The sequence below is a fragment of the Pongo pygmaeus genome, chromosome 5, assembly GCF_028885625.2.
Source record: "Pongo pygmaeus isolate AG05252 chromosome 5, NHGRI_mPonPyg2-v2.0_pri, whole genome shotgun sequence".
NCBI lineage: Eukaryota > Metazoa > Chordata > Mammalia > Primates > Hominidae > Pongo > Pongo pygmaeus.
Window position 1 is genome coordinate 67,929,252 of NC_072378.2, and position 26,586 is coordinate 67,955,837.

At 37.6% G+C, this 26,586-nt stretch overlaps 2 protein-coding genes across 3 annotated transcripts in view; both read left to right on the plus strand.

The window, feature by feature from the left end:
• Positions 1-11,656: 11,656 nt before the first annotated feature.
• LOC129038511 (uncharacterized) lies at positions 11,657-11,734 on the plus strand. Its single transcript, XM_055019515.1, has one exon. The coding sequence runs from the start codon at positions 11,657-11,659 to the stop codon at positions 11,732-11,734; it is 78 nt and encodes a 25-aa protein (XP_054875490.1).
• Positions 11,735-14,434: 2,700 nt separating this feature from the next.
• The window catches only part of ADGRB3 (adhesion G protein-coupled receptor B3), a 754,183-nt gene continuing 742,031 nt past the window's right edge, over positions 14,435-26,586 (plus strand). For both annotated transcript variants that reach the window (XM_054491608.2, XM_054491609.2), the window contains exon 1: positions 14,435-15,191. In XM_054491608.2, the coding sequence (XP_054347583.1) occupies positions 14,435-15,191 (757 nt within the window). The remainder of the gene's footprint in view (positions 15,192-26,586) is intronic.

The following is a 26,586-nucleotide window of genomic DNA, read 5'->3' on the forward strand; positions in this document are numbered from 1 at the left end:
ACTGACTTGGAAATCACTTCAGACATGCAGATGTCATTGATTATGGAATAATACCTAACATATTGAATGATAGAATCCAGCAAGAAGATGTCAATGAACAGAGTGTACAGCACATATCACACATTCTTTAATATTCCTTTCATTGAGAATGGTGACTACATTAAGAACTAGAGATTTTTCAGCTCTCTCCCTCCCAGCCCAGCCCCCTCCACCAGCACCTTGAATCTGAACAAGCTTAGTGACTGTTTGACTAAGAATAATGTCAGATATGAATCTGTACCAATTTACAGACCTAGGTCTTAAGACACTGACAGATTTCTTTTCCTATATTTTCGAACACTGACTTATGAAAGACAGCTGCAATGCTGTGTGGAAGAGCAAGCAGCCCTATAGAATGGCCGGTGTAAAGAGGTACTACATCCCTTGTGTTACGGCTCCTACTGAGCCCCCAGCCAATAGCTAGCGCCAAATGCCAGTCACAGGCGAAGGTATCTTGGACATGGACCCTTCACACCCAGTTTATTCAAGATGACCCAGAAAGACAGTGTCAAAAGACAAGCTATTCCAACAGAAAAGGACTCCCCAGATTGCATATTTGTGAGACAAATAAATTGTTGTTATTTTCTGTCGCCATGTTTTGTGTGTGTGTCTCTCTGTGTGTATCTCTCCCTTTCTCTCTCTATCTTGCACGCTCTCTCTTAAGCACACACACACATTTAAGATCAAAAATTCAATTGTATAAAGTAATAAATAAACACTTAATTCTAAATATAAATAAATATTTAGATCAACGTATTTTAACTAACTGTCACTTGAATATGAACCAGCAGTGCATACAGCAGATTCACTAACAGAGACTCTTATCCAGATCCAGTCATTCTCCTTATACCTAACCATTGACACATTCTATTAATTTTGCCTCCAAAGGTCTCTTGGACACTTCTCTTCTTCATCCCTACTCATGCCACCATTTTCACTTATGTAACAGTTTCCTGACTTGAATCTTCACATTCACTCTTACCTCTCTCAAATCGCTCCTCCGACTGAAATGAAAATTAGTTGTTAAAAAATGTAAATCTGAGTTAGTCTCTGTTTACAATCCTTTCAATCATATTATTATTATTACAAAGACTCACTGATTTTTTTTTTTTCCCTGAGATGTAGTTTTGCTCTTGTCGCCCAGGCTGGCGTGTAATGGCGCAATCTCAGCTCACTGCAACCTCCGCCTCCAGAGTTCAAGTGATTCTCCTGCCTCAGCCTCCCAAGTAGCTGGGATTACAGGCGCCCACCACCAAGCCCAGATGATTTTTTGTATTTTTAGTAGAGCCAGCGTTTCACCATGTTGGCCAGGCTGGTCTCGAACTCCTGACATCATGTGATTCACCTGCCTCAGCCTCCCAAAGTGCTAGGATTACAGGCGTGAGCCACCGTGCCCGGCCAAGACTCACTGATTTTTATCCTAATATTTAGCAAACAATTTATCAGAAACGTTATCAATTGCCACTGACCTCTTTGTCCTTTTGATTCCCTCACCTTAACTTTCTTTACCTAGAATGTGTTCCACTTCTTTCTGCCTCAATTTTTTTGTACACTCTGTTCCCTTTGATGAGAATGATTAAATTTCGTTAGTATCCTTCGAATTGCTGGTCAACTGTTACGTATTCAGGTAAATGTTCTCTGCCCTTCCATACTAGGTCATCCCCTCTGTTCCCAGAAAGAGACTCCACACCTCTCACAACTTCATTTGTCTCTTCTCTGAGACATTTGACACACTTGCCATTTATAATTATCTGGTGGCTAGCTGTTCATTGGCTATCACTACAAATATAAGGCATTCATCAGAAGGGCAGGGACTCCGTGTTGTCATTTCAGTTTCCCAAACACCTTACAACATATCTTATATGGTGTAAGTGCTTATTAATTATGTGTTAAATATGTAAATGATCAATTGACTTCAGGGATTTGAAAGCCTTATTCTCCTCATATGAGACATTCATCATTGTAAATTCACAGTTTGGCTACATAGATGCTCCCTGTTTATTTCTGTGGATTGAAGAAATAAAGGTATTACAACCATGCTGAGCAGCTGAAATCTGGAGTATTTTGTTTAATTGTGGCATCAAAGAACTGTGACAAGCTAAGATAAGATCAATTGAAAACAGTCATAAAGATGAAAAGTCTGGAGACCATGTCACCTGAGAAATTTCTCAGGAAATCAGGAATTTGGTACAGGGAAGAGAGAACTCTAGCTGAGTTGTTATGCAGGAATACGTGAGCTGTTGGGACACATATTTCTCCAATGGACACAACTAGTACCCATATATAAGATTTATTATGTTGTTCAACCCATTTATTCACTAAAGACCTAGGAAGCACTCACCATGTGTCTTGCACTACTTTAGGCAGGAGTTTGTAATGATGGAGCTAACACACTCATAAAAAACAAAAAGATGAAGACCAATTAAATAAAAATTGGTAACTAGTATAAAACAGATAGGCCCCAGTGTGTGATGTTACCATCCCTGTGTCCATGTGTTCTCATTGTTCAACTCCCACTTATGAGTGAGAACATGCACACGTGTATATCTACGTAACAAACCTGCATGTCTGCACATGTATCCCAGAACTAAAAGTATATACCTGAGTAAAAACAAAACAAAAAAACAAACAAACAACAACAACGACAAAAAAAACAGATAAGTACCTTGAAAGAGAACGCAAGGAGAGATCACCACAGATTGGGTGGTTAAAAAAAAATTTAAAAAGCTCCGAAAACGGAATTTTCAAGATGAAATCTGAGGCATGAGAAGCGGGCAGGTCAGGCCTATAAAGTTTCTCCTAGCAGTAGAAAAGGGGAAGTGTATTCCAGGTAGAACGATCCTGACATTGGAAGATTGTAAGGAGATAAAAATGTAGCGTCCTTGTGACTTAGAAAAAGGTGAATGTAGCTTGGGCATTATATGTAAGCAGAAGTGTGGCACAAGATGAAGTTAGAGAGGGGAGCGAGAATCAGATGAGGTAGGGCACTGTCGGTCACGATTAAAAGTTTGGATTTTATTATTTGTGCTATGTGAGAAGTACCTGGAATTAAAATGTTTTTCCATTTGATTTTAAAGGGATACATTTTTGAAGTATAACTTATTAGAGAGAGATTAACAAAGAATATTGAATGCCAGGTAGAAGAGACTAAGCAAAAACTACGTACTTCACACACACACACACACAAAAGATAACAGTTAAAAAAGAAAGAACTGGTTAGGTTTGAGATCTATGTATTGAAGTTATATCATGAGCTGAATTGTGCCCATCTCTGCACACCCCAACCCCATTTGAAGAGGCAGAAAGATGGCAGCCATGTGCAAGCCAGAGAAAGAGGCCCCAGAGGAGCCAATCCAATATGGACCTTGATTTTAGACATCTAGCCTCCAAAACTGTGAAAAAAATAAATTTCTGTTGCTTAAACCACCCACATTGTGGAATTTTATTATGGCAGCCCTAGGAAACTTCTACAAAGTGGAACAGGCAATATTTGTCAAGGGATTAGATGCAGAGTGATAGAAAATTAGCAGCAGGTATCATTCCCATGTTTGCCAGTGGAATAACTAGGTGGATAGGGATGCCATTTCCTGAAACAGAAAGACTGAGGGAAGAGCACATTTCTTTGGAGTAATCAGGAATTTTCCTCTAATTACCCCAAATCTGAGATGACTGTGAGGCATATTTAGTAGAGATATAAATCATGGCAGTTGATTATTTAAAAATCTACAGCTAGAGGAGATATCCTTGTTAGAGGAATATACATGGGGTGTCTGTTCATATGTGTGTATGCATGTATGTACATATACATACTTATTAGGGAGTGGATTATTCACTCCCTATTATTCAATATTAGGGAGTGGATTAGATCACCAAAGGGGAGGTGGTAGGGAAATAAGGGAAGTACATCCAACACTTATCTCTAAAGCAGTCAGCATTTCAAGTTAATGTGGAAGAAGAACAAGCAAAAGACACTGAGAAGTGTCTCAGTGTCTTCACAGTGATCAGTGATGTAAAAGTACATCTGGGAGAGTATGATAAAACAGAAACGAAAATAGAAGTGGTTTCCAAAAGGAGGGCATTGCATTTAAAATGCTGCTGAAAGAGTAAGATGAGAAAAACATTTATCCCTTTAACTTGGCAACATGAAGGTCTTTAGTAATTTTTGACAAGATTTTTTTCAGTGGAATTGTGGGGGTGGAAGCCAGAATGGATTGAGTTGAGAAATGAGAGGGAAGTGAGGAAGTGAACTGAATGTGATTGCTTTTTAAAAAAAGATTAGTTATGAAGGGTATCTGAGAAACAGGTTGTTGATCAGAAGTTTTTAGACAGGTATTGTCTAAAAACTAAATTGTCTAAATTTTAGTATTGCTATAAAATATGTATGCTGATGGAAGTGGTCCAGGAGAGAGGGAGAGATTATTGGTGTGAGAACCAATAGAAGTAATATCCAAGTTACCTGTGGAGGGGACGGCTTCTTAGATAAGGGCAGTATCTCCCTGGAGATAGGAAGACAGGAGAAAATGGGTGAAGGTACAGTCAGTTTAATGAATATAAGGTATTTTCCATCTAATCACATCTGTTTTATAAATAATGAATGAAAAAAGGTTATCACTTATCATTCAAGAGTTTAGGAGAAGCATTTTTAATGATCAAAGAAAAGTTACAAAATATTCATAGGGTGTAATAAGAGAGGGAGCTTATAAGTAACAGTCTGTGTGGCGAGATGATGAGAACCTGGTGACTATAACTTTACAGGGACATCTAACTGCCTGAGGGTGTGAATTTCTTCAGTAATGCTCTTCTGCATGGGTCCTGGATCAGGAAGGGCAGTTGTCCATCACAGTAAACATGGTGATCCAGCCAGGAAAATGTAGTAAATAGCTGAAGATTGTTGTAAGTAAATTATTACAACAACGGGTGTGGAATCCATGGGATATACATTAGTTACCTATATTTGCATAACAAATTATCCCCAAATTTAGCAGTTGGAAGCCACAGACATTCCCGATCTATAGTGTCTGTAGGTCAGGAATCCAGAAGCAGCTTAGCTGCTTGATTCTGGCCCAAGCCTGTCACGAAGCGGCAACCAAGATGTTGGCTGGGCTGCAGTCCTCTCAAGACTTGAATGAGGAAGCTTCCACTTCTGAGCTCACTCATGTGTCTTTTGACAGACCTCAGAAGGCCAAACTCACATGGACTTTCTATTTAGGACTGTATCACAACATGGCACCTGGCTTATTGTCAAACAAATGCTCTAAGGAAGAGTAAAGGAGCTCCCAAGGTGGAAAACACAGTCATTTTATATCTTAATGTCCCATTGCTACTACCATATTCTGTTTGATAAAAGCAAATTTCTAAATCTAGCCCACATTCAAGAGAGAGGCAATTACACAAGGACACACATATCAGGAAGTAGGGATCATTTGGGTCCATGTTAGAGGCTGCTTACCACAGGGTATAAGGAGGAAAGTGAAGATAAGAGCAGAAATTGGTGGGAATCACTAATAATAAAAAAAAGACCTGAATTCTGTGAAAGACTTGATTCCATGTGGTTACTTAGGAGGTGAGTTTATATAAGCAGAAAGTTGAAATTAGAGAATTGAAACATTAAATTTTAAATACTGGAAGCAGTTTAGTCACTGGTTAGACTTTTTAGTTAAAGACCATAGGGAATTGCGGTTGAACTAGTAGGAAAACACACACACACACACACAGAAATAGAATGGAGAAGTTAGTGTGTCAGGATAAGACATCTGCATGGGAGCTGAAGTCATGAGAAGAGGAATGGAAGTCAGGTAGTCAGGAAAACTGTGAGCCAGCAGCTGAAAGATTCCATGAATGGAAAATATAACCTGGAGGAAGAGGTAAAGCTGCAAAGGCAGATGCCTTGATCTCTATAGAAAGGTGAGCATGAAAGTGAAATGAGGAATAAATATTTGAAACCAAAGGGGAGAGTAAGGATACTGATTCTGCCACTGACCCATTTAATCAGGGTGTGGAAGCAGCATACACATAAATTGCATCTGTTTGACATGGTTGGAAAAGATGCCATGTCTTCATAAAAGAGCAGGCTTCAGTCAAGGAAGTGGGTAGAGATACCCACTTATACCTCTTGTTTGTTGGTATAAAAGAGCATGGGGATCCAGAAGGCAAAATGAGACAATCTGCCAGGAAGAGAAATGGTGGAGATAAGTGGATCAGAATTGGTAGAAACAGGACTGAACATGAATAAATGTTCAGAAATAATAGGTAGTCCATAGACTTCAATACCTGGTGTTGATAAAGGTCAGAAGATGTGCTGTTCCTGGCAGCTTTAGTTATTGTCATCATTAATGGTAAAGTGGGACTTCTGTCAAAGAAAAAAAATTATTAGAGTGGGAGAGGAATAAAAATGGAAAGGACTGTCTGTACCTCAGCAGATGATAGCAAGGGAGAAAGGCAAAGCTAGTAAAACTATGGAGGTTTTCAAAATTGTGATAGAATAGAGAGGCATTTCCAACCTGTGAGTGGAAAAATTGTGATTCTTTCTAGTCTAGGATTTAATTGCATTTTTCTCTCAGTGCTTCCATTTCTTGTGAGACACCTTCTGTTATTTAGAATATGTCAGGAAGAGCCTTAGACATTATTAAATCAAACTCTTTTCTGTGAGATAACTGAAGTCCAGAGAATTCGTAACTTCTTGTCCTTAATGGGGTATATACTTAGTGTCAGTTTCGTGAGTAAAAATGAAGAATCTTGATTTCTAGTATAATTGAAATTTCAGAGATTAAAAATAATGGTGTAAGTATAGTAACTTTATATGAAAAAATAACTAGCTGAAAAAGGACAAATTTGGGGGTGAATGTATGTTCGATTGCAAACACATATTTTGAGCTTTTAAAGTCCATATTTTCCAAGATACTTCTACAGCACACAAATGTGACATTATGTGTTACCTACTTACAGCATTTTCTTAATATCACCAATGAAACCTTGAAAATTGATGGCCAAAAGTATTTACCGACTTTTTAAAAATTTGTATCATTGTATAGGGAAATAATGATAAAAAATGGAAACCTGATGCAACTGGGATTTTTGTAACCTTGACTTTGCCTAGCATGGAATAGGAAGGACTACACTTGAACTAACCCAGGAGAGCTGTTCTATGACATCTCCCTTAGCCCCAAGTCTATCCCTTTATTTTTTAGTACTTCAATGTACTTTCTATTCTGGGATGTCCAAGTAGAAAATGACCAATTTGTTTTTTAAATAGAGACTAGAGGATATACAGCTTGGTTCCTGAGAGACTTCCTTTTTTAATAATAATAAAATAATAATAATAATCAGGAGGAGACAAGAAGAAGAAGTTTCAGTTTATAGTAAATATGCTAATTTTAAGGATAAGTACTCATAACAACGTAATCTTGTAATATTTTGATCATTTAATTAACATCCCAAAGCTTTGTGTATGTGTGTGTGTGTATATATATATGTGTGTGTATATATATGTGTACATATATTTGTGTATATATGTGTGTATATATATGTGTGCATATATATATGGGAGATACTAAATACTAAATACTAAAAACTAAATACTAATACTAAATACTAAAAAATTCAGGCATATTTAACAAGAAATAACCTACAAACCTATCCATGCTTCTTAAAGCCTTACTGAAAATAACAAGTTACAGAATTTAGAATGTGGTAATATAGTAATATCAGAAAAACTATGAGAGAAAGAAGGAAAGAGAAAATACTTTCTAAAATTGAGTAAACATATTCTAGAAACATTCTTATTTGAGTATGAGAATTCTGCAAATGATACTGAATTTTAAGCAATGATCCTGGATTACAGGGTTATTCTCAAAGTGGAGGGACTAAACTTAGCACATACAGACAAAAAGATGAAAAATGGAGATAAATCACACTTACAACCTCATCATTCCAAAGTAATCTTAATAAAATAACAATAGGAGAGATAAATTTGAAAAGCTTTAATATTAGATACCTGGGTCAATTTAAAATGCCATACCAGTCTATATTTTGATGTGCTAACACTGACCTCTCAATAGTTCTTCTGTAAATCATCAAGGAAACTTATGTAATAATCAATTTTACAATTAATCTGGTAGTTTTGGATTAAATGCATTACTTTATAAAAGAGAAATACAAAGCAATGTAGTGAAACTTCCCAAGCAAATATATGAGTATCAACTGAAATACACATATACATATATACATATATACACACACACCTATGTGTATGTGTACTTACAAAAAATGTGTGCATACATATACATATGTATGTATAAAATATGTGTATGTTTATATATATATAAAAACATAAATATAGACATAGACTTGTGAAAGAGACCAATGAAAGATAATTATAATTTGAAATGTTGATTTTAATATGTATTCAGTCATAAAAGTGGACCAACATCAATAGAAAGGAAAGGACAGAGAGCTGAGGGTGTGTAAACTGCTGGTCTCTTTTTGCTGTTGGGTCAACATGTCAGCAATGCTTTCATATGGAGCATCTTGCAGACATGAAACAAGGTGGTTCCTCCTTGCTTTGCCTTTGGATTGTGCTGTTGTTAGTGTCCAGAGACCAGACTGTCCATATAGGGTTCTTTTTGTGAATCTTTATTATAATCCCCTGAGGAAGTCAGACGAGCCTGGGGTTACTGGAGACAGTGGCTTGCTTGGCATAGTTATCATCCACAAATCATCTGCTATAAATATATCTCAGCTGGATCATCATCAGGCCAGCTCAGTAGCCTGCAATTTATGAAGGTTATGAGAAACAATGTGAAGGGTGAAGCGCTTTATTAAGGGTGGCTTTCTTTTCTGACCCTGCCCTGACTTCTACTTGAATATAAACGATCCTGGGAGTAAGTGATCCTTTCCATTTAGGATTAAGGCTTTTAAATTGTCCCTTTCAGCTGTTATTGTTATGCCACCGTGTCATGACTTTAAGAATTTCTAAGAAACATCAAAATCACGGTGTTACAAGATAATATGAGAAATCACTAGATGCAAAATAGAGGTATAACTGAACCTCACATTACATTCTTTCCTTTTTATGTATAAACCATCCAAAGCATTTTTTTCCTCGTTTTTATTCCACATCTGTCATGTTTGTTTTTTCCTCTGGATAAAGTAACAGAACTGACCAAATTGCCTTGCAAAAATCATAATTACGATCTCTAGGGAAGTTGAAATAAATAAAATGTTTTTCTCCTTTGTGTTGCTCAATGTTCTTTGTTTTTAAAAGAAAATGCGTTTGCTTAAACGGTGTTTCAAAATTTGTTCTGGACATAAACCTTAATTATTTCCTTTTAACATTTCCTTAAATGAATAAAAAATATTGTAAAGAACCAAAATGACACAAAACCAAAATGCCACCCAGGCTGCTCTCTTGCCGGTGATTTGTTACTGGGAAAATAGTTAAAGCCTGCTGGGGAATTATTAACTGTTTCCCTTACAGAGTGTTTATCCCAGGCACTCGTTTAAGACGGGAAAGCCTTGAAGAGGGTCACTCTATTAATATGCATTAAGAAGTAAAGGACCAATTCTAATATTTCAAACAACTCCAGTGGATAATAGACCATAAACTTCCTGTTTTCACTATCAATCTCTTTTAAAATGGTGTTCGTGTTCTTGGCTATCCATAATCGCCCCAGGGGAGAGAAACAAGCGGAGGAAAAAAATGCAAAAGAGTGAGGGGAACAAATGATGGAAAATTGCTTTATTCAACTTCACCTGCCGCTCGAGAAACTCACCCTTACCAAGATTCCAGCACTTTATATGAATTGCCCATTATGGTTTCCTCCCACCACATCACTGCACTATTTTAGCACTTGTTTTGCAAACCACCAACTGCGTTTACAAGTAGAAACATAATCAGGAGGCGAATGACCTTTTGTAGCATGTATCTGAAGCTGGTTTATCAGACACTTCGTCAGCCAACTGTCCAGGAGGCAAAATGACTGATAGATGATAGACAGATAGACAGGCAGATAGATAGATTAAGAGGCGGGGAAACATCCCTTTTCCATTTTTCCTTTCTGTATAATCTGGTTGTTTCTCTTCACCCCTTTTCTCGTTTCTTCCCACCCCGTCCCCAAACCTGTTACTAGGGAAACTTGAAAAAGAATCAGATACATTAAGACTACAAAACGAAACAAAAGTTTAGACCCCGAAACCATGATTCCATTGCCAAGCAGAAAGCAATGCAAGAGCCCAACCTCGGTCGCCGCACCGCGATCCTGACAAAGCCTGTACGGAGCCAGAACAAATAAGATGTTAATTGCAGCCTCGCAGAGAAAAAAATACTATTGTTCCAGCCAGAGACACTCAGCAGCTCGGGAGCTGGGATGTGCCCCCTCCGCTGCGGACTGGATCAATTCTGAATCCCGGTGCAGAAATGACAGCTCTCTGGCCGCGACAGGTCTGCGCTGAAAGAAAGAGAAAGACGATCAAGTCCGGCATTCACTTCCCACCCTTCAGAGTCGCCTTCCCATCCTCCGCACCCCCCTGCCTCGCCTCCCAGTGAGTTTCTCTTACAGTTGGTCGCCGCCAGCCCCAGCGGTGGGAACTGAGGATGCAAAAACCTCCCAGACGCAGAAAATACCGCTTTCGGGACGTGCTTGGGTTTGAGTAGCCGTGACGTGCAGGCGCACCGCAGCCCTGGCTGCAGCTCCGTGGAGCCCCCCTCCCGCCAGCCTCTCCCCCGCCCTCCCGCCGGGACTCCCTCCTCTCCCACCCCGCGGCTCCCCTCGCCTTCTCTCCCACACACCCGCCCGCGCCCCCGGCAGGCAGAACTCCAGGAAGTCGCAGCGGCCGCGCCGGGCGAGCCGAGCCTCTGGCGGGCGGCTGGGAGCACCGCAGCTGTGCATCAGAGGGGCGCGCGGCACCCGGGACGCGCGCGCACACGAGCACGCGGGAGGCCGCCGCGCGGACGCGCTCCCGGAACACGCGCACCCCCCGCGCGCGCGCCCAAGGGAGAGCGAGCACCGCGCGCCGGCGCGCACACCGGAGACAGAGCTTTACTATTTCGCTCCCTCTCGCGCCTCCCTCCTCGCTGGGCATTCAAACAGCTTTCCGACATCACCAGCCAAGGATTTTACCCCCTCTCCTTAGTCGCCGTCCGTCCATCAGTACCTGCAGGGGGAAGGAGGAGGAGGGAGGAAAGCGGAAAGAGGAAAAAGCATAAGCTTGAGCCTTCCGATCCGACCACGAATACTCCTGTAATAAACCCACCGCCCCAACAAATCTGCCGTAGCAGCCGCCGCCGCCGCCGGTCACTTCTCGTCTCAGCGCTTTCTTTGCTTCTTGGCTAATCGGTTTGTTGGGGTAGCTTTTATGAAACAAATCTTCGCTCTTAAGCCACTTACATTTTGGGGGTTCCTTAGAGTCTCCCTTGGGGGGGCTTCTCGCTCCCTTTAGCCCCCCTCGGTTTGGAGGTTGGATTCAGTTGTATAAGGCGCAAGGTTCTGGGCTCCTGGTGGCTTTTTTTTTTTTTCTCTCTCTCATCGACCCCCCTTTGGTTCCCACCTCCCGCCTTTTGCTTTTCGTATGTATGCATTTTTAAAAATAAATCCTGATTTTGGAAGCTGAGCCGGGGAAAATGGGCAACGGTGATTGGGACCGAAGGGGAGTCTCTCCGTCACTGTTGCTGGGACGCGTGCCTGTGCTGGTGTCTTAGAGCAAGAGCCTCCCTGAGCTTTCGGAGTGGAAGGTAAGGAAGGGGGTCCAGGGGTCACCTTTTCTCTGTCGGGGGTCGCCACCGTGGAGCTTTGGGCTTAATGTTTGAGAAGGGAGGAAAATGAAAGGAAAGGCTGTTGCTGGCGGATGGGGAGGCTGTGAGCAGATCCGACTGTCTGCATTTACTTAAACGCCGCAGTTGAAAAGTTAGAGAAGTCTGGTTTTCAAGAGATGTGCTGGGTCAGAAGGAATAAGCAGAGAGACCTAGAAAATCTGGCAGTTTTGTGTGATTGGGGTAATTTTATGAGGGGAAAAATTTTAGGTTAAAAGGAAGTTAAGAGAAGGCAGTGGGTCTTCTATTGGGGGAAAAAATCTGTGGAGTGATGGCGCCGTCTATGTTCGACTAAACTAAAGTGTCACCCAGAAAATCAATTTTGAGAATAGCTAAACTCAATGCTGGTTTGCTTCTCAGCAAGAGATAAATAAATAAATAAATAAAACATCCTTGACACCTCCGTGGCCAGCCTTTGCCCCCGCCCCCACCCCTTCTTTAAGAGGGAAATACGGCTTTTCGAACGGGCCCTGCAGTCCAAAGGGGGGTGAGGGTAATGATTTATTTTTTATTATTTAGAACAAAACAAGACTCTGTACTCCAGACTGATTAAAAATAAAGAGCATTATATTGAGTGCGCTCTCTTGAGCAGGCATTAAAGTGAATTCAGAGCTATTTCCTCACTCTTTCTGATCATTGATGAGCACGGCATTGCAGACATGCACTGTCAAATAAATGGAAGCAAAAGTACCAATTTCATTAGGAAAAGACATACGACCTCTTTTTGAGTTCCTGATTATAAAATGAAGTCCCCTTTCATGGATGGAATTCCTAATTTAGACACTTATTGTCACATTGGCTCTCAACGCCTACACTCTATCCTGAAGAACACTGCGCAGACCTGCATTGCCTGCAAAGTGCAACACCAAAAAAAAAAAAAAAAAAAAGGAAATTATTTCCAGAATTTTTTACAACTTTCTCTGTTTTGGTTTTTTTTTTAACCTTTAAATGCTCATTGGCTTTATTTTCTCATGAAGAAAATGCATTATTCATTGAGCTATTTGCTTGAAACAGAGAACACTGTTTTGATGGTCCCAGCAGTTCTGATGTTATTTTAAACTGCTGCTATATAGAGATTTAGAGTTGGGGCTGTGTTTGCCTATATCAAGACAGAATTTGAATTATAATCTGGAAAATGCAGATCTATCTTCAGGGACTTGGGTCACTGGATTTGGTGTGCATGCGTTGGTGTGTGTTATGCAATGGGAAGGAAGAGGGTTTTATCCTTTGGTTCAGAGAAGACCCAGGCAAAGACATGAAAACTCTTAACTATCTATATGTCTGTATGTCTGTCTCTGTTTACAGAACAGTGGAAGAGACTGCAGCCTAAAGACTTTTAAAATTAACTTGGCATCACTTTTATCAGCTCAAAGGCTAAACAAACAAACAAACAAAAAGCAGTGTCATTTATTCTAAGAAATAACTTCTTAAAGGTTAAAGCTGAAAAATATTCAAGTTATTTTTGGATAACAACTTACAGAGGTAAATATAACCAAGGACTACTTTATTATCCAAAGCCAGGGTTGAAATTAAAAAAAAAAAAAAAAGAAAAGAAAAGAGGAGCTTTGGAGTTGTTGTTGGAAAGGGAGCAATTCAATAATTGAAATCTGCTAGGAACAAAAATGCTAATGTATTTTATTACCATGTGTAAGCCTTAAATTACAGTTGATAAGATAATTTTTCAAAAATTAAAAGACTGAAACCAGCTCAATTACTAAGGTTCTGGATTTTTTTTTAAACTGATATCACCTTTGGATACAGATACTAATACAGTGATCCACTTTATGTATCCCAAAAGGGCATGTCACATTGAAATGACTGCCTTAAATCCTGGTTCTCAATGGTGATGTTGAACAAGTCTCCCCTATGTATTTATCCATCTGTGCCCTTTCTCAAATGATGGTTTTAAAATTAACTAATCCACATGAATGCCCATGTTTTTGCAAAGGAATTTCTGAGCAGTTCACATGGTGGTCCCTGCAAAGGCAAGTGGGGCGTTTGGGAGATGATGTTCCATCTGTAATAAATTATCATTTGTGCTTTTACAATTGTGGCCATAATTTATCATCATTACTTTTCACATTTAAGAGAAGAGAAACAGTGTGATGACAGCTGTTCCCAGATTATCAGATTAGATTTTGTATGATGGTGTTTACCGCAGGCAGAGGACAGAGCGAGAAAAGGTTGTATATAGACTGATTAATACTATTTCGACAATTAACATTTACATTATGACGCTTTAAAACTCCATGTTTTCCCTTTTCATTCGATAGAACGATGGACGTGGAGGATATCCTAGTAGATAAGTTAGGGCATTCCTATTAATAATCTATTAAATGTTATTTTTAAATTGAATGTTGCGAATTTGACCATTGTGAATGGCCACATGAGGGCGCTGTTCACACAGCAACAGATAATTTTCCTGTGTTATAAAATAAAAATTACCTGCCCTTCTTTTAAAAAGGGCTTTTTACTGAAATCTTGAAAACAGCTGGCTGTAATATTGAAAGGAGTTTATTTTCTCAATGCACGTAGACTCCTACTTGCAATTTACTTTCATTGCCATTTTTACAGGCCAAATGACATAGGATGAAGGCTGTTCGTAACCTGCTGATTTATATATTTTCCACCTATCTCCTGGTTATGTTTGGATTTAATGCTGCCCAAGACTTCTGGTGTTCAACTTTGGTGAAGGGAGTCATTTATGGATCGTATTCTGTAAGTGAAATGTTTCCTAAAAACTTTACAAACTGCACTTGGACGCTGGAAAATCCAGATCCAACCAAATATAGCATTTACCTGAAATTTTCCAAAAAGGACCTTAGCTGCTCTAACTTTTCACTCCTGGCTTATCAGTTTGATCATTTCTCCCATGAAAAAATAAAGGATCTTTTAAGAAAGAATCATTCTATAATGCAACTCTGCAATTCCAAGAATGCTTTCGTTTTTCTACAGTATGATAAAAATTTTATTCAAATACGTCGAGTATTTCCAACTGATTTCCCAGGATTACAGAAAAAGGGGGAAGAAGATCAGAAATCTTTTTTTGAGTTTTTGGTATTGAACAAGGTCAGCCCAAGCCAGTTTGGTTGCCATGTATTATGTACTTGGTTGGAGAGCTGCTTAAAATCAGAAAATGGGAGAACAGAATCATGTGGGATCATGTATACAAAATGCACCTGCCCTCAGCATTTGGGAGAGTGGGGGATCGACGACCAGTCGCTGGTTTTGTTAAATAACGTGGTGTTACCCCTGAATGAGCAGACAGAGGGCTGCCTGACCCAGGAGCTGCAAACCACCCAAGTCTGCAATCTTACCAGGGAGGCCAAGCGACCACCCAAAGAAGGTAAGTGGCGGAAGGAGAGGGGAAGGTGAGCGGGGGAGCACTTTTGGGGGATGGAGTTAAAACGTGCTGTTTCAACACACAGGCCTAATTATTTATCCTTTATTGTCATTTTTGGATTCATTTGATTTGTGCTATTCACTGATAAAGGTCTCTTGAGCTAGTTTTAGGTTTCAAGGTTTTAGAGATAGGGCGGTGAGGACTAGCTCAGCAGCATGCGCTGGAAGTGCGGGTGGAATTTTCGGGAGAAAGATGCAGAAACCTAGAGCCAGCTTGCACTAGAGATTGGTGAGGAGGGAGAGGGGTGGCTTTATTCAGGCTGCAGCCCCTCGTGGTGACACACACACGCTCCACCTGTGAAATGGATTTATAGACATCTCCCTTCTGCTCCACCCCAGCAAAACGTCCACTTTACTTCCTCTCTCCTATCCCCACGGAGTCCTTCCCTCTCACTCCCCACCCATTTCCAGGTTTGATCTTGGGGCATCTTGACTAAAAGGTGGTGCAAACTCAATAGCTTGCCTGTTTGGACCAAATGACTTCCTGACACATGAAGGCAGGGGTACCTCCCCTTCTCCCCTGGTCTGGAATTTTATTTGAGGTGCTTGCACAAAAATCTCGCGCGCTTGCTCTTTCTTGGGTCAGAAGGAACTCACTAGAAACGCAAACTCTCCAGGTCTTTTGGTTCTGGAGTCACCTGAGGACGGGGTGGCGGGGTGCAATGAAAACACATACTGATCCTTTAAGCCCCCATCCGCCTCTTGAGAGTGAATTTTTGCCTTTATCTTCTTAGTCCCCTGTTGACGTACACGAAGAGAGGGAACGTCTCAGAGCTAGCTGGGGGGAAGGAGGGGGAGGAAGTGCAACGGAAATGCGGAAGAAAAAGAAAGTACAGGAATGATTTATAGTTTTCACCCAATCCCCGGTGAGGGAACTACCAGAGGATTTGAGATTGTGATTATGTTTAATAATGCAAGAAAGCGTGACATATTTTGAGAAAATGACTTTCGTTGTTTGGAAGGTTAATGGATGTTGTGTTCCACTCCTTTAAGGACACTGCTGATACATATTAGTTCTTGCTTCCCAATCCTGCAACCAGAGAGTGTGTTGATTTCTCATGCAGGAAATGTTTTCTGATCGCCACAAAGATCCCAGTCTGTGGAAAGGGACAGCCAAACTCCAGTCGCCAAGCTCCAGTCCCTCTTTGCTTTTCCTCAACCAACAGAAGTTGTCTTTGTGGCCAATATAAAATTGACACGTTGTTGGAGAATTTTCTTTAAGGGTAGCCAAGGCTTTGTAAGGGGGAGTAGAGGGATGGAGAACCTAAATAGCCTAATGCTATTTCTCTGCTGGCTGCAATTTAAGGGATGGGAATTATGGAAGAGCAATGGTAGGAGAGGAAAAGACCTGTTAGAAAATGAATTGCAGACTAATGGCAGTGAGAGAGGGGTGAAAACCTTAAAGACTTCTGCAGGTCAGTGTTTCACTATCAGCTGTGACTGAAGAAAACAAAGTGGTTTTAAATTACAAGAGTTATTTTCTGTAGTAAAAAATCCCAGAGAAGCATTTGCAACTGCAGGGATGGTATTTAACACCATTTAAAACTAATTAGTGTCCCCTAGAATAAGAAGCTACAGTACACACAAAAAATGTGATGTTACAACCTGGCTAATAAACAATTAACATAGGAAGCTGGTTTTTGTTTGTTTTACTGTTGTTTTAATACAGTTTAGAAAATCTGTTTCTTCAATGGTTAAATTTCTGTCATAAAATTGAGTACTGATGACAGTGGAGAGTGAATTCAGTGTCACAACTCTTTTATATGAACGGTAGTAAGTGACAAAAACAAAGTCGTTGTGTGCCCATTAAGCATGATTTTCAAAGATTTTTTGATCATGATCCCGAGATGTGGGTTAAGATAATGCTGGGATTTACAGAAGCTACTAGATAGTCATTTGTTTTGTAAGTGAAGACAAATAAGAGTGATTTTAGACAGCAGATGTATAAATTATGGGAGACAAATTGTATATTGTCATTAATTCACTGGCAAAATGAAAAAGAAATACCTTCACTGACAAATATACTTACATTTAAAGTGCAGTATGATGTTAATAGAGTTGAACCAGAAAAAGTTTGTATCATAGGGGAGCAACATATGCTATGTCAGTAAAAGTGCATAGTCTCCATTCTGTACATTCTGAATTTGTGTTCTTTGTTTAGGTATTCTGAGTTCAGAAAGGTAAGGATAAGTAATTACTGATGACACAATTGTAGGTGATGCATTTGTTAAGTAATTCTTACAAAATACATGTACCACTCTTTCCCCCGTTAAATAATCTCTTTTTGGCTAGGCTATGTTGTAGGAAAGGAATGTGAAAATCTATTGACCTTCGATTTAATCAAACTTAAGCAAAGTATATTCTATCTTCAATATTTGATATTAATGATATATAAAATACTAATAAATAATTATTTAATACCATTTCAAATAAACTACCAGATAATGGCATAGAGCTTGAGGTTAATCATTACATATAGCTGTGCTAATCATATCTCATTTTATTCCAGAGTGTCATTTTATATGATAACATGAAATTCCAGCTTTTAAAATTAGGTTTTAAAAATTCCACTTATATTTTATATTACTTGGTGTTTTCCATTTCCTATTAAAAAAAGTTGTCTCTTAAGACAGCAGAAGAATAAATACAAGATTACTCTCCTTTGACTCCCATTTTATTCACTAATAAATACTGACTCAGAAGGCCTGCCTTGAGTAGAAATATCTTCAACATGTATTACACCATAGAAGTGGCACAAATTTGAAGAGTCTTCACGCTTAGTAGATGTGATTCCGGATTGTTTTGTGTAATACTGATGGTGATGGCAAAGATATATCAAATGTTGAATATTGTGAGTGTGTCCGCTGGTATTATGAAATAATATTTGGTATTTAGTATTGAAAAACAATAGACTCTCAGGAGTGGGATGCCTACTTTGAGATAGGATTTATGCTAGAACCTTCTTTAATAATATATTCATGTACTGAAAAATTTCATAGCCAGAAAACAACAGCAAGAAAACTATTGCTGTTTTTAGTGACACCAACAATTACAGATGTTATCTTGAATATATCATACAAAGTAGATTATTTGACTAATGCTTCATTAAAGTATTACATTTGAGTACATTTTTAAAATTTCTTGTTTAAGATCATATTTGACATATTTGGGGGTATCATGTGACTATAGAAACTTAGTTGTTTCCGTAATTTTTATATGAAATTGTGAAAGCCAACTAAGTTAACCAAATGAATCCTTTTTTTTTCCAAATAAAAATGTCTTATTTCAGACAGCTTTTTAAAAACCTCTTAACATATAATGGCTATAACTTAAAAAAAAACTCAAATAACATTATGGTTTACCAGTTGTTAGGTACAAGTCTGGAGAAAGACTGGTATTTATTAACAACGTCATCTTTAATTGTCCTGAGGTCTTTACTATGGTTTATAGGACTCTTTTGCTGAAGATAATTCTGGACTATATAGCTGAGATATAAAATGTGGAATAAAAATATTTTATTTCTTACCACTTCATTTATAATAAATGATTAAAACAGTTTTGGCAGAAAAATTCCACAGCAGGATATCTAAATCACGTAATAAGCCTTAATGGAATCTTTGTTTCTCACTGACATCAATGGCGCTACTTATGTGAAAGGAAATTGGGATCTCTGTATAGATTCCAGGAAATCTGAACACACACACTCATTTGTCTTTCTACTCTGCCTTTGCTAATCCTTGATATTCTACTCCCCAAAGGAAGTCTCACCATAGGCCTGTGTAGACTTTAGCTCATGCCTGCGTGTGTATGTGTTGGCATTTTTAAGCACATATTTGCAATCTAAAGCGATTTGAGTCTATGTCAGTTTAATTGTCCCCATTTCTTTTTACCTTTGTTCTGTTTGCCCTCAGATAACTTTAGGAGTCATCATTCACCTTTCTCTTTACACTTTTTTCATCTTCCTTTTTTTTTTTTCTCGTATATCACTGCCAGGATGCCATACTGTATCAGCATGCAGAACGATTTACTGAATCTGTTGTTCCTTGAAGAAACAGTCTGACAGTTTGCCCTGTCTCTGTGCTGGATCCCACAGGCCTTTGCACATACTGTACTTCTTGTCTAGCATTCATCATATTGCAGCGTGATTTTACATCAATATTTTCATCTTGGCTGGTCGCAGTGTCTTGCACCTGTAATCCCAGCACTTTGGGAGGCCGAAGCAGGTGGATCATGAGGTCAGGAGTTCAAGATCAGCCTGGCCAAGATGGTGAAACCACCTTATCTACTAAAAATACAAAAATTAGCCGGGCATGGTGGTAGCAGCCTGTAATCCCAGCTACTCGGGAGGCCGAGGTAGAGAATTGCTTGAGCCCTGGAGCAGAGGTTAGTGTGAGCTGAGATCGCACCAGTGCACTCCAGCCTGGGTGACAGAGCAAGACTCTATCTCAAAAAAAAAAAAAAAAAAAAAAAAATTCCATCTAACTCTACCAGACTGAGTTCTTCAAGTAAAATAAAAACAAAAAACAACAAACAAACAAACAAACAAAAAAAACAAAAAAAACCTGAGGCTTTCAATTATCCAGCACACTCTGAACATGGTTTTAGTAAATATTGGTTGAAATGAATGTGAAATAAATGAAACAAAAAAACTCAGTAGGAAAGACAGCAATAAATAGGTTCCAATAAAAAGAATAGAAGTACATGACTTTGGGAAAGCATCCACCTTTTACTTAACACTTTTATTAGGGGAAGATTCCTATTATTTTTATAATTTCCAATTTTATTAATGCATTATTGGTGTCAGTTCCTGATCTCCAAGATGTTATTTAAAAAGTTTTTAAAATAACAAGGACTTACTAACAAACATTCTTAATTATTTATATGTTTATTTTAAAATGTCAATGATAAATATAACTTGCTATGTATGCCTGTCTAGAAAAAAAATGGTAAGAAAATTTGCCAATTTATATCTCTTTATTTGACTTCATTTCTCTCTCTGTTTCTCTTTTCTGGCCCTAGCATTACTTGTACAGTAATGACATTTTGCAAATCCTCTCCTCCACACTTTGAAGATAAACATAAACTGTCTTTCCAAGAAACAGGAAAAGACTATTTATACCTCAGTTTCGGTGTTACTGTTATTCACTCTTGATTATGATCTATGTTAGTGATGGAATATTATTAAAATTGTAGGCCTGGTCAAGCATAACAAAATGCCACAATTATTCCGTTTGCCATCTTAGAATTTCGCCAATTAAGGAGTAGTTCATATATGTAGCAATTAAAGAAAGAAAACTCCATTACATGGTAGCATATTTTTTGTAGACAATAGATTTAAAATATTAAGAGGGGTGTGAACACTTAAGTGCATTTGTTTGTATGTATACCATGCATACACACATGTGCCAACATATGTGTTTCAGAGAATTTTTACGAGAGCTGTAGATTAATGTACTTCAAGTTCATTTTCTATCAAAATCGAGATAGGAATTTTACTTCTCTTAAAATCCAGCTTTTTGCATGTTTTCTTTTACTTCCTTTCCTAATAGAAGCAATTTTATTGTTAAGCTGATTTTTTTCCATATATCTAATTTATAAATCATAGTTTTTCTTTAGGCTCAGTCTGGTGTGTATTACCTATAAAAGCAGTCTGGCCCTTGGAAAAGAAATCAGTGTTCATTTAAAAATAAGATTTTAAAATTGATTTTTCTAAATTGTATATATTGGGTTTTAAGATCATGAACCAAAGAGAGCTGAGTTTTAATTTGCTGTTCCTTATAATGACTACTACTGTATATTATCACTTTCTTCTTTTCAGAGTAGGCTAGTAATGCTTATTTCTCAGAGTACAGGAGGATAGGCAATGACATCATGTATGAAAAAAATTAATAATATTAATGACTTGGAATATTTCAGTTCCTGTCAGTGACTGTGGAAATTTCTTCCCAATTCAATTAACTAATAAGAAATCAGAGATAATACTTTTTTCTAGGTGTGTCACTTCCTTGAAATGAGAAGCATGATTTGGTATAAGAAAAACTTTGGTCCCTAAAATGACTCAGCCACTTAGTAGCACCTTTGACAAATGACTGAGCTTGACTAATTAATAAACTGAGAATAATACCTACTGCAATGGAGTGTCATACTAAATGAGATTGCTTGTACGCTCAAGTTATGTTAGGCCCTGGATAAATGTCAGTGCTCTTTTCTTTTTTCTTTTTTGAGAGGGAGTTGCACTCTTGTTGCCTAAGCTGGAGTGCCATGGCGTGATCTAGGCTCACTGCAACCTCCGCTTCCAGGGTTCAAGTAATTCTCCTGCCTCAGCCTCCTGAGTAGCTGGGATTACAGGTGTGCACCACCATACCTGGCTAATTTTTTGTATTTTTAGTAGAAATGGGGTTTCACCATGTTAGCCAGGCTGGTCTTGAACTCCTGACCTCAGGTGATCCACCTGCCTCGGCCTCCCAAAGTGCTAGGATTACAAGGCAGGAGCCACCGTGGCCGGCCCAGTGCCCTTTTCTTTTCCCTCAAACTCCCTTCTTCAATTTCTAGTAGATCAAAACACTTTCTGATTAAAACTCACATTTTATTTCAGACATATCTATATTCTTATGCAATTTTCTCATAAAATATTAAAAATTGTTTATCATTTGTATAAAATAAAATTACCCAGACATGATGACCTGTGTCCAGGATGGAAAAAGTTAACATTGAAAATGATAGACTTCCGGCAGGGCGTAGTGGTTCATGCCTGTAATCCCAGCACTTTGGGAGGCCGAGGCGGGTGGATCATGTGAGGTCAGGAGTTTGGAACCAGCCTGGCCAACATGATGAAACCCTGTCTCTACTAAGAATACAAAAACTAGCCAGGCGTGGTGGGGCATGCCTGCAATCCCAACTTCTCAGGAGGCTGAGGCAGGAGAACTGCTCGAACCCAGGAGGAGGAGGTTGCAGTGAGCAGAGATCGGGCCACTGCACTCCAGCCTGGGCAACAACAGCGAAACTCTGTCAAAAAAAAAAAAAAAAAAAAAAAGGACTTCCAAGTGCTGGGGAATTGATAAAAATAAATAAATACAAATGATAACACTGAATTTTCATACTACTTCATAAGTTTTTATTTGTTGTTTTGTTTGTTTTTTACCTTTCATAAAACTTGCATATACAGGATTGGAGTACATTTTATTTTATTTTTTGTTTTGTTTTTGGGTAGGGAGAATGGCAAGGAAGAGAAGAAGTGACTTGAGTAACTATGTGATGCTACATAGCAGTTATATGGGTCTGCAAAGTTTTGAGAACCATTTGAAACTTTTAATTGTGTAAGAGTGTGTGCGTGTGTGTGTGTGTGTTGTGGAGAGGAAGGGGTGGTAACATTGGTTTAAAAACATCTTTTCTCTGGTATTTTTATTATTATGCAAACATTTATTTATTTACTGGTTAGGAATCTACTGAGTACTTGATGTTTTGTGCATGGAATTCTTAATGAGTATAATCCTGGGGACAAGAAAAGGGAATTTGGGTTGGAAACTTTAAGAAGGATTTCCATATTTCATGTGTGTATGGTTGAAAATATGAATGAACAAAGCAAAATTGAAACAAAAGAATACTGTTAATAATGAAGTTGTTGAGTGTAGAAGGTGTAGTAGCTCTCTAGAATGAGACCTACATACATTAAGCATGGATTTCTTATAACTTATTATTGTAATTGAAATAAATTTTCACTGTTTGAAACTGCTTATAATGTTTCTTTGTGAAGTAGAATTTTATTTAAGTATTACATTTACACTTGAAACAGTTATAATTTTTCTATATATTTTTCATTATGTTTGAAACTGCTTATAATGTTTCTTTGTGAAGTAGAATTTTATTTAAGTATTATATTTACACGTGAAACAGTTATAATTTTTCTATATATTTTTCATTATATGATGTCATTATATGGTATTTAATGTATCTAGTACCCAACCATTTAAATTTTATTTTTGTACATTAATGTACATTAATATAAAATATTCTCTTCAAATCAGTGCAGTTTTGGAAACTTTGTTTTTATTCTTATTTTTGGCTATAAACCATAGAGAATTGATAATCAGTAATGATTTAGAATGCCATTTAATTATTTGAACTTGACTATGAATTTAGAGCATTTAACAAAGGATCATAAAGCCATAGAGATATGTGTCTATTTTGTATTAGATGAAGAACAGGTAACATCTCAATACCTTTGTGTTGATGAAGGCATGACTAATAATACACGACTTAGATCAAGATAGTGGTGTGTGCATCATCCTGGGCCTGGAAAGCTATCCTTTGAACATCATTGCTGATCGGCTGCAAAACTATTTAAGTTAAATGATTTCTGACTATTTTAATCTTTGCTGTATTCTGCAAAATGAAGTTTATGTTTTGAGATCTATTTTGAAAAGAAATTATCTTGAAATGCTAGTCCATATTTAACCACTTGGAAAAAAGGATGACTTTGCTGGAATTTCATTCGGTGAATTCTGATGTTATTAGAGACCAATGATCCCAAATATCCCCCCACAATGCTTACATAATTAGATACTGAAAAAAACAAAAAAATCAAAAATGGTTAGCATTAATTTGAGAATTCTGATATTTTCATAAGGTAAAATTTAAAAATATCATCTATGAGACTCTATGAAATGCCACAGGCTCTACATTCAATTATCTTTCAGCTATCCTCCAGGAATTTTGTGCACTTGCAGAGAATGACCTAGCTACATGGCTGTAAAAGTTTAATAAAGTATTTCTAGAGTGTATGGAAAGTTCAGTAAGTAACAAATGCACTAAATACATGAGCATGTAGCTGATTAACTCAAAATTAACTGAATGAATAGGAGCCTTCCTGAAATCTTAAATGTTTGCTGATGTGCATTTTTCCTATAACCAAGCCCTATCACACAATGATGATGCCTGGGGCACGTTATAAAATATGAAGGTAAAATGGTTACTGTTTGGTTTCTGTTTCTATCATGTAAAATGAAATAATTTACCTGCTGACTTAATTCTGGATAAATATTTTCTCAAATTATTTCCACTAAAAAACAAGTTTATTTGGGGAGTGAGTTTTTTTTTTTCTGAAAGAGAACAAATGTGGGCATGAGAAAGACATTAGAATGCTGATGGATCCAGATTGCAATATTTAGGATGTAGCAAATGTACTCAGACATTAATGCTTAAAAAGCATTAAGAAAATTGTGGAGTCAACCACGGAAGATTATCTAGGTAGAATTACTTTTTAACAACACATATGTTAAGGTAATAGAAATGTCACAGAAACATTTGCTTTCCTGGGTGGTTCATACTAGATGAGTAGTACACAATATTCATTTCATGACATTTCTCCTGGTGTTCCTTCTTTTTAAGGCAATTTTTAAAATTTTGATAAAATTTTTTTTAATTTCTATATTTATGTACCTAAACACTAAGAATTTGTTCTCCAATAAGATGCATTTTTAAAGAGAATCTTTACATATCACCCTTAAGAAAATAAATAACTAAAGCATTTAAATAAAGACTTCATAAATACAAAGAATATAATAACACCTATCATTCAGGAAATGCTTTCCAGTTTGCAAAGTTCTATTGCACATATTGTTTTGTATGGGCAATAACTGTGTCAGGTAAATATTATCTGCCCCATTGACGTGTCAATTATGCAGAATACTCTAAAAATCATGGTCTTTCTTTTTAAATAATTTTACTACAAAGCAGATCAAATGAAAAGCTAAAGAATTTCAGAGCTATAAATTTTCTCACTCCCTCTTATGTCTGGAGTACTTTTAAAACTGAATCACAAATATTCAGACTTACAAAGATCTGTCAACACTATTTAGTCCAAATCTTACCTGATTAATGGAACCCTAATCTACAAATATATAATGGGACCATCATTTCAGATTAGCATAACTCTTTTGGAATATACATTTGACAGCATCTCTATAAGATAAAAGATGAACAATCTAATTGACTGTCTAAATGACTATTTGATAAATCTAATCATTAAAATTACCTGATATTTATTCAGGACAATAATCAGAGTATACCTTGACATACTACTTAATGTAGACTAGTGTCTACAAATTAAAGCTTTCATTCATTAGATTTTTTTGTTCTATTTTGTATACATAATTTAAACAAATATGAGGTAGGTCTCAAAAAAATGATTGATTTTCAGTCTAAGGTTATTAAATTTAAAGAGCATGTATTTCAAGTTCAGAGTCTGTATAGATTTACTAAGATGATCTATCTTGGATTTTTACTTTATTATCATTGTCTGGGGAAATCCATGTTTTGGAGAAATAATGTGCATCCTTGGTTACCTTGTGATACATTGAGAAGTAGCATTGAAGGTGAGAAATGAGCAAAGTCAGGGTGTCTCTTTTTCTGGGCCTCTCCCCTTGCATTGCTGTGGGTTGGCTGCATGCCCCTGTCCTCTGTTGAAGGTTACAGCTTCTGTCAGGTGACCTCCCTCTTTGATGCTCTGGTGACCATGCGCCTTACTCCTTTAAGCCTATGGGCAGTAATGGCTCCCCATTGTTTCTAGCACTGGGCACTGAACTATCTTTCCTTGCTTACTCAAAGCACTATTCATGCTGTTGTACTTGCTTCTCAAAATACCTTGAGAACAATAGGTTTCTTACTGGAACCCTGACTAACACCGAGGTGTATAGTTGAGTTAGTGAGGTGATTTCAGAGTATATATAAAATAAATCGGAAATCAGTGTTTTATATTGTGGTCCTTCCATTTAATGTACTAAAGGTCTTATGTAATAATTATCCCTTTTGTAGATGGGCGCACAGAGTAGCGCGAGTGTACGGAGAAATAAATAACAATGAAGTAACGAAAATTAAAATATCAATATGTGTTTGTCTTAATAACTCTTCTTTGAGTTTAGGCCCTCTAGGTTTTTTTTCTGTATTTATCTGTTGGTTTTTTTAATTGCATCACAATTTTTAAAAATTACATAAGACAGATACATTCATATACATCATACATAATATTTATTTTCAGTATTGATGAGACAATGGAACATTTGCACTGCCCTAGATGTTCAAAGAAATTTGTGTGAGCTGACAAAAACAAATTACTTCAAGGCTCCCATATAAAACATAAAAATTCCTGACAGATTAAGAATTTAGTCTAATTTTATATCATTTTAAAAATGGAAAGATGAAAATAAAAATAGAATTTTGGTTGCTGTTCAAGTTTCATTTTGCCTGTTGATATCGCTGTCTCAAAACAAAACAAAAACAAAACACATACACAAAATGTATTTTTGTGTATCTTCTTCGTTTTATTCCAAAAAACAATCAAG

Excerpts from the sequence above, each read along its gene's own strand:
- LOC129038511 (XM_055019515.1), top strand. The coding sequence starts at position 11,657 with ATGGGCAACGGTGATTGGGACCGAAGGGGAGTCTCTCCGTCACTGTTG.